The 9455-nt window shown below is 42.3% G+C and overlaps 1 protein-coding gene across 1 annotated transcript in view; it reads left to right on the top strand.

Annotated features, from left to right (window-relative positions):
* The first annotated feature begins 2134 nt into the window (after window positions 1–2134).
* The window catches only part of LOC143276889 (polyadenylate-binding protein 4-like), a 43778-nt gene continuing 36457 nt past the window's right edge, over window positions 2135–9455 (top strand). The window contains exon 1 of the mRNA XM_076581545.1: window positions 2135–2327. Within this exon, the coding sequence (XP_076437660.1) occupies window positions 2135–2327 (193 nt within the window). The remainder of the gene's footprint in view (window positions 2328–9455) is intronic.

Here is a 9455-nt window from a genome sequence, read left to right as displayed (position 1 = left end):
TAACAAACAGCAAAGGGTGGTAACTCTCTCCATTACACAAGGCACACAACTTCAAGTCAGTGATGCTTACGCTACCGATTCAGCTAGCACACAGGTAAATAAAAGGTACATTGGAACAAACCCAGACACTTCCGCAAAAAAAGGAAGCGCCGGGCCTGTCCTTATACCGATCATTTGACATGTGCACACAGCAGCAAAAACAGAAGAAATGTGCAAACACAAATTAGCTTTTATTCAAGACTGGCATAGCCTCTTTAATCCTGAATAAGCCACACAGAACACATGGACAATACAGAACAAATACATGGTTGCCTCGGTAGTTTATCCACTGGAAATTATACTATATATATTATCACTTTAGGAATATTTGTCTCCACCTGGTTTCACCCAATAAAATGTAGGCCTACAAGGAGGATACACGTACATCGACACAGACACTTTAATGATGTACAGGCGACTGACTCTAATGATGAGATGCAGCTGAACAATCATTAAACACGTTGTCAGTTCAACATCATTGAGAACTCTGTCATCAGTCCTTCAAACAAAGGAAACAGCAGTCGACTGACATCTGAAGGCCTTGTACACACACACACACACACACACACACACACACACACACACACACACACACACACACACACACACACACACACACACACACACACACATATGCGCACACATACATACACACACATCATTCATCACCCTCTGCCCAATACCGTTCCCACCTCCACGCTCCGCCCTCCACCCTCCCCCCCCCCCCACCACCACCACCCATCCCCCCCTTTTTTTCCGTCTAATATCACTTAAAGTGGAAGACGTTAAACTGAAGACTACTACTACTACTACTACTACTTCTACTACTACTACTACTACTACTACTACACACACACACACACACACAGATATGTCCGTACTTTGATTCAAGAAGTAGGCTAGACTGGATTGAAAAAAAATTTAGGAACAACCAGATGAGAGAAAGAGAGGGGGGGTGGAGAGAGAGAGAGAGAGAGAGGGGGGGGTGAGGGGGTAGTGGTGCATAGACAAAAGAAAAGTGAGACAGATACAAAGACAGAAAATTGAATTCAAAAGGTGTGGATAACTAATTTAGATATCCTTCGCTAATGATTATGAAGGACCATCCAACAAAAGTGCAAACGTAACCTGAAATAGAATTAATTAGCGTACTACACACACACACAGAGAGAGAGAGAGAGAGAGAGAGAGAGAGGGGGGGGGGGACACGACACAATATGAGAGAGAGAGAGAGAGAGAGAGAGAGAGAGAGAGAGAGAGAGAGGACGACGACGAAGAAGAAGAAGACTAAAACGACTATCTTCGAAATTTTCTGAAAACTTTCTGTAATACATATATGATATGATATATCGAACTTCGAATATTGTGTGCGCGAGTTCGTGCTGTCACCCACAAGTTCAAAACAGCAGGCACCTATGACGTTATTATAAGAATTACGCAACGGAAAACGTAATATTATCAGTGATTATGACGTTGCCACCTGACGTTTAGTGACATCAATCATTCCGCCCAGCTGGCTTCTGATTCTAAAGATCAAATGACTTCGGCATGTCAAAGTGAAGAAAGTGCAGAAAATGTTCCAAAGCTGGTGTTGTACAGATAGAAAATGACTTGTGTCTGATCAAATCGCATTTTGTAAAATTACACACCTGTTCACGGAGGAACTATTTTTTCCGGCGGAAGAATTCAACCCTTTCCCGCGCGCTGAGTTCAAACTGTCAGAATCCGAGATGTAAAACTGTCGCCGTACTCCAAAGCAAAACACTGGTTAGGCTGCTGTCGTTGATTGTCTTGTTCATGGCAGATCCAACGTCAAACAGGGACTAAGAGCCATTCGTCGCCTAACCTCTTCCATTACTTAACGAAAATACCAAAAAAAATCGGAAACGATAGCGAAAAGAGTGCAAAAAAGTTTTTGGTTTGCTTGCTGCTAGGACTGGAGGGAAGTTCTTCAAGCTCTATTCACGATCGTTTGTCCAAGTTCTTTGAGGGTCACAGCACAACACGCGGTTTGCTAGAACACAGATCCAGCTTTCTCTAAAGAAAAGAAAAAAAAAAAAAAAAAAAAGTTGGTGGAGGATTTTTTTTGGCAAGGATGAATCCCGCTGCCCCGACCTACCCCATGGCGTCTTTGTACGTGGGGGATCTGCATCCGGACGTGACCGAAGCCATGCTGTTCGAGAAGTTCTCCACAGCCGGGCCCGTGCTGTCCATCCGCGTATGTCGGGACATGATCAGTCGTCGCTCGCTGGGCTACGCTTACGTCAACTTCCAGCAATCCTCGGACGGTAAGCTTCAGATTCAGAATGATAGGAGAGATATGATCCAAGTATACAAAATCATATAGGCCTACAATTTAGATGATCTAAGAGTGGAAGATTTCTTTGAATTTAACACTGTTGAAAAAACACGAAGCTCTAGCAAAGATACATACCCAAAACATACTCGATTAAATGCCAAAACATACACTTTTACTAACCGCGTTATAAAATGGTGGAACCCACTAACAGAACTAACCAAAACAGCACCAACTCTTAACCAATTCAAGAATCTTCTGGACGCTGATATAAATGTAAAGATAAAAAAGTATGAATATGATGATTAAATTACTCGTAGGAAAATTACCGCATGCAATGCAGACACTACTCAATGTTGACGAAAAAGAAGGGACATCAAAAAGGCCGCAAGGCCTACTTCGTCCCTATTCTATACCTATACCTATTGTTCAAAGCTCTGGTTAGACCCATTATTGAATACGGAAACTCAATATGGTGCCCTTACCTTAAAAAGCACATAAATATGATTGAAGGTGTTCAACGCAGATTTACCAAGTGTATAACTAGTAATACTAATAGTACCCGTGATCTTAGTTATGAGGAGCGCCTGGCTCTTTTTAATATGCCTAGCCTAGAGTTTAGAAGATTAAGAGGAGATCTCATTGAAGTATATAAGATCATGCACAATATTTATGATCCTTGCACCACCTCTTCCTTTTTTACTATGGCTAACTACGATAAAACTCGAGGGCACATCTTCAAAATAAACAAAACTAATTTTGTAACTAACCAGTTCCGCAAGTTCTTTACTAACCGTATCATAAATCTGTGGAATAACCTTTCCTATGACACCATCAGTGCACCATCGGTAAACGCCTTCAAAAATCACATTGACAAAAAGTTTAAGGACCATGTATTTTCCACAGAGTTAAATCTTTATTGAGCTGTAGATAAATGTAGTATACACTATGCCAGATTTAAACAAGGGTCTGTTCACAACAAGTGATCCAAAGGACATAAATGGACACTGATTATAAGGGCAAAAGGCTTTTAGCCTATAGCCAAACATTTCTGTGATTCTGTGAGAATATATAGACACAATCACAGAAATATTCGGCTATAGGCTAGAAGCCTTTTGCCCTCATAATAATGTCCATTAGTGTGCTTTTGGATCACAATATAGTGAACTGTTCCGAGGTTTAACCAGGCATAGTGTATACTACACTTATTTCTGACTCGATAAAGATTTAAATCGATGGAAAATACATGGTCCTTAAAAGTTTTGTCAATTTGGTTTTTGAATGCGTTAACTGATGATGCATTGATGGTGTCAGATTAATGATACGGCCAGTAAAAAAAAAAAAAATTGTGGAACTGGATACACGCTAGTAAAAAAAATTGTGGAACTGGATACAGAAACTGTATAAAGCATTGGTTCGATCACAAGTGGAATATGGTGATATTGTGTGGCACCCATACCTCAAGAGACAATCTATAGCTGTAGAAAGGCTACAAACAAGAGCAACTAAGTTATTAAAAGAAGAGGCCATGCAATGGACAAATGCGCCAGCACTACTTCTCCTTCCGGGTGGTGAACCCGTGGAACGCCCTACCAGATTCTGTAGTCAGCGCTCCTTCTCTCAACGCTTTCAAAGCTTGACTGGACAATCACTGGGCAGAGCGTATGTACAAATAGCTGCAAATAGGGAAAAAGAAACAAGAAAAAGTGTTTGGACTCTTGGGATAATAAGTTTTAGAGTACTAAGACCAGACTAAAGGCTGAGAAGCCTAAATATAGGTCTGCAACGATATGATATGATATGATGATATGATAAAAGAATTCAAATCTACGAGCTATCAACAGACTTATATTCTTAAATCTGCACTCATTAAAGGGTAGAAGGCTAAGAGGGGATTCAACAGAAGTAAACAAAATGTTAAATTGCTATAACGAAGTCAATGTGAATAATAATTTTAAAATGTCTGATTATGAGAGTATAAGAAATTCAATGATGAAAATTTGTAAAGAGCACTGTGATACTAAACTAAGGAAAAATTCATTAGGTAATAGAATTGCACAAATATGGAATGCACTACCTATCGAAACTAAACTTGCATAAAATACTAATGTGTTCAAAAATCTCCTTGACATCAACATCAATTTAAAAGAAAAATTTATTGACTTTGACGAGTGATTTACAGTACGTGTAAAAGAAAACATATATGTATCCCACAAATAAAAGGAGACCGATATTGAAGGGGACATAAAAAAGGCCGTGAGGCCTAGGCAGTCAAATGCCAGTCCCTACACTACTACTACTACTACGACTACTACTACTACTGGATACAGATACAGAAGTTGGGACTATCATAAGCCTCACGGCTTTTCCACGTCTCTTCTTGAAATATGTATTTTGGGGTTTGCATTTGCATGCTAATTTGCCTATCAGTTAATTGTCAAAATCATATTTCTGAGCTAATGATCTAGGGTCGTTATCCAGAAGATTTTTGAAGGGGATTATATTGTTAGCTGATTTTGTTACATCTAAATACATTTTTTTTTAAAAGAAAAAAAAAAGAACTACTACTACTACTAATTTAAAAAAAACTACGCAAAAACTTGATGAAGTCAACTATAAGCGTACAAAAAAAAATAATAATAAATAAATAAATTTTTTTTTTTCCTCAAGGCCTGACTAAGCGCGTTGGGTTATGAAGCTGGTCAATCTGCCTGGCAGATGTGGTGTAGCGTATATGGATTTGTCCGAACGCAGTGACGCCTCCTTGAGCTACTGAAACTGAAACTGTTACATTTAATAGTGCATTCCATCCTTTAACAGCTCTGATGCTGAAGGATGATTTGCAAACATTTGTTCTACAAAAATGTGTATAAAAATTTGTATTTGAACTTCTGAATATGTCAGATTTGTTAGTTGTTAAAAAAAAAAAAAAGTGTTAAGGTCAGTGTAATCAATTTTGTTTATGATCTTGAAAACTTGTATCATAGCTCCCTTATAGCGTGTGTATTTCAACGAGTGTAAGTTCAGTTGTATCAACCGATTTTGATAATAATTATAATTCTCTCAGTTCTGGCACCATTCTTGTTGCTCTCTTTGTAACAATTGCCACAGATTGCCATTTTAGTACTAGTTGCAGGGAGTCGCAGTTAGGTAGCAGTAGTAGTAGTAGTAGTAGTAGTAGTAGAGTGTGTGGACTGGTAGGTTGTCTGCCTGAGGCTACGGCCTTATTTTGTTATGTCCCCTTAATTAGATATCTGTCTCTTTTTTCCTTGTTTGTGGGATACGCATACGCTATTTCGCTGCCTCATTCATTTACTGTAATTCATTCGTCAAAGTCAAAAAAATGTTTTCTTTTCATTTGGTGTTCGTATCAAAAAGAGATTTCTAAACACATTGGTATTCCTTGTAAGTTTTGTTTCATTGGTAGTGCATTCCATTTTTGCGCAGGTCTATCACTATTAGCTAATGAATTTTGAATGAGGTTGGTATTACAGTGCTCCTTACAAATTTTCATCATCGAGTTTCTTATACTCTCGTAATCTGACATTCTAAAAACATTATTTACATTAATACCATTTAAGCAATTTAACAGTTTGTAGGTTTCGATTACGTCTCCTCTTAACTTTCTACCCATTAGTGAATGCAGATTTTAAGTATGCAAGTCTCTGTTGGTAGCTCATAGATTTGCATTCTTTTGATAATCTAGTTGCTCTTCTTTGCACCCTTTCAAAAGCTATAGTTAACTAGTTCATTCAATCGAATAACAAACTCGATGTAAAGCTGCCCGTTCGTCAACAACACACCGGTTCTTGAATCACCCGGGTTATCAAAATATTGTAATATCTGTTTACAAAAATAAACTGACATATCAGTGCATGTGGTGGTGGTGTGTCCATCGAGATCGATGATGACCATCGTTGTCATCCAGATGGGGGATGGGGGGGAGGGTGGTGGTGGGGTGGGGGGAAGGATGCTCATGAGTCTATCTGTGAGTGCGCAGATGGCTGAATAGTCCAATCTGCGCACGAAATGTTCGCTGACAGCTGGGGCAGACAAAGACAGGCATATCATTGTCAGGGAGCTTGTTTGCCCGTGACTTTCTGGCCTGCCTCTTCTGAACAGCTGCAGCAGTCCTGTTGGCCTCGCACAACCTGGCGCCTTTGTGCACAGCAGCGCGCCATTTGTTACGGTCCACTGCAGATTCCTCCCAGGAGTCAGGGTTGATATCAAATGCTTTCAGAGAGACTTTCAGAGTATCTCTGAAGCGCTTCTTCTGACCTCCGTGTGATCTCTTCCCTTGTTGCAGCTCGCCATAGAAGAGCCTTTTGGGCAGCCGATGGTCTGGCATGCGCGCCACGTGTCCAGCCCAGCGAAGCTGGGACTGCATCAGGATGGTGAAGATGCTGGGAAGGGTGGCTTTTGCGAGCACCTCTGTGTCTGGGGTCCTGTCTTGCCACTTGATGTTCAGTAGCTTCCTGAGGCATGTTGTGTGGAAGTGGTTCAGCTTCTTGGCATGTCGTTGGTACACTGTCCAAGTTTCGCAGCCGTACAGTAGTGTGGGGAGAACTACTGCTCTGTAGACCTTTAGCTTGGTCTCAAGACTAATGCCTCTTCTGTTCCAGACATTTGCATTAAGTCTACCAAAAGTTGCACTTGCTCTTGCAATCCTGACATTCACTTCATCGTCGATGGTCGCATTTCGTGACAGTGTGCTGCCAAGGTATGTGAACCGCTCCACCGCACTGAGTCTCTGACCGTTGACTGTGATGTTGGGCTCAACGTAGGGTTTCCCTGGGGCTGGCTGATGGAGAACTTCAGTTTTCCTCGTGCTGATGGTAAGGCCGAAGTTTCTGCTGGCAGTGGCAAACTTGTCGACGCTGAGTTGCATGTCAGCTTCAGATCCAGCGTTGAGGGCACAGTCATCAGCAAACAAAAAGTCTCTGATGATGTCTGTCATGACCTTCGTTTTTGCTTGAAGCCTTCTGAGGTTAAACAGCTTGCCATCTGTTCGGTACTTTAGGCCGATTCCAACATCGCCATCTCTGAAGGCATAAGTAAGCATTGCAGAGAACATGAGGCTGAACAGCGTTGGAGCCAGGACGCAGCCTTGCTTGACACCATTTGTGACAGCAAAAGGAGCAGATGTTTCGCCATTGTCCTGGACTCGAGCCTGCATGCCTTCATGGAATTGGCTGACCAAGGAAATAAATTTCCGAGGGCATCCGTACTTGGCCATGATCTTCCACAGTCCCTCTCTACTCACGGTGTCAAAGGCCTTAGTGAGGTCGACATAGGTGGAGAACAGATCAGCATTTTGCTCCTGACATTTCTCTTGCAGCTGCCTTGCAGCAAACACCATGTCGGTGGTTCCGCGCTCTTTCCGGAATCCACATTGGCTCTCAGGCAAATGACCTTGGTCAAGGTGTGCTGTGAGGCGGTTTAGTAGGATCCTGGCAAGTATCTTGCCTGCAATGGAGAGCAAGGAAATGCCCCGATGGTTATCACAGGCTTGCCGGTTCCCCTTTCGCTTGTACAAGTGAATGATAGATGCATCTTTGAAATCCTGGGGGATCGTCTCTTCTTTCCACATGAGTGAGTACAGCTGATGAAGCTTCTCAGTCAGCACAGTGCCTCCATCCTTGTAGACCTCTGCTGGTATTGAGTCTGAGCCAGGTGCTTTGCCACTGGATAGCAGACGGATTGCTTTCTGGGTCTCAAGAAGTGTTGGCGGATCGTCCAGTGCTTCGTTGGTGGGGACTTGTGGGAGACGGTCTATGGCTTCATCATTTATGGAGGAAGGGCGATTTAAGACACTGTTGAAGTGCTCAGCCCATCGTTCGAGAATGTTCTCCTTCTCGGTGATCAAGGTATTCCCATCTGCACTGAGGAGGGGGGATGATCCTGAGGATGTGGGGCCGTAGACTTCTTTTAAGGCATCATAGAACCTCTTCATATCGTGCCTGTCAGCATATCCCTGGATCTCATCAGCTTTGTCACTCAGCCACTTATCCTGCATCTGGCGTAACTTTTGCTGAACAGTCCTGCGGATGGCATTGTACGCATCCTTTTTTGATGTGGACTTTGGGTTGCTCAGGTGGGCTTGATGCAGACGGCGTTTCTCATCCAGAAGCTGCTTGATTTCATCACAGTTTTCATCAAACCAGTCTTTGTGCTTTCTGGTCATGGGTCCCAGGGTCTCTGAAGCTGTACTATAGATCAGCTCACGCAGGGTCCTCCAGTCAGACTCCACATTCTGGTTGTTCAGAGAGGCGGATTCCAGACGATCTTCCAGCAGCTCCACAAAGGACTGTTTGATGGTGATGTTTTTCAGCTTAGCGATGTTGAGCCGTTTTGGAGCCTTCTGGCCTTGGGGGCGTCTCTTGGGCTGGATTCGAATATTCAGCTTCGAGACTACAAGGCGATGGTCTGTCCAACACTCGGCGCCGCACATGGTCTTTGTTACACGTACATCTTGCCTGTCCCTTTTCCTGACGATGACATAATCAATGAGATGCCACTGCTTTGAGCGAGGGTGCATCCATGACGTCAGTGCATGTATGTATAGACAGACTGCATATCAAGGACAAATCAATATTTGGCACTGTTACACATCCCCTTTGTTGTTTGTTAACATCGTTCGTTTCGTAAAATAGTTTTGTGGAAATTGGGTCAAAGTACCATGTCCCGTTATCCATTGCATTCCAAAGTTTTATTTGTAAAAACTTCTTTACAATAAATAAAAATTTTTAAAAGAAGAAAAAAAAGGTTGTGATTTTGAGAAATAGTCCAGTTGAATCTTGAATGAATTACTAGAAACAGAGCATAGCGACAAAACTTCTTCTGCGTTCGTGGGCTGCAGCTCCCACGTTCACTCGTATGCACACGAGTGGGCTTTTACATGTATGACCGTTTTTACCCCCCGCCATGTAGGCAGCCATACTCCGTTTTCGGGGGTGTGCATGCTGGGTATGATCTTGTTTCCATAATCCATCGAACACTGACATGGATTAAAGGATCTTTTACGTGCGTATTTGATCTTCTGCTTGCTGTATACACATGAAGGGGGTTCAGGCATAAACAGGTCTGCACATATGTTGACCTGGGATATCGGGAAAAAATC

This window comes from Babylonia areolata, chromosome 33 (assembly GCF_041734735.1).
Source record: "Babylonia areolata isolate BAREFJ2019XMU chromosome 33, ASM4173473v1, whole genome shotgun sequence".
NCBI classification, from domain to species: Eukaryota; Metazoa; Mollusca; class Gastropoda; order Neogastropoda; family Buccinidae; genus Babylonia; species Babylonia areolata.
Note: the sequence above shows the minus strand (reverse complement) of the source record. Positions and strands in the feature narration are given on the sequence as shown.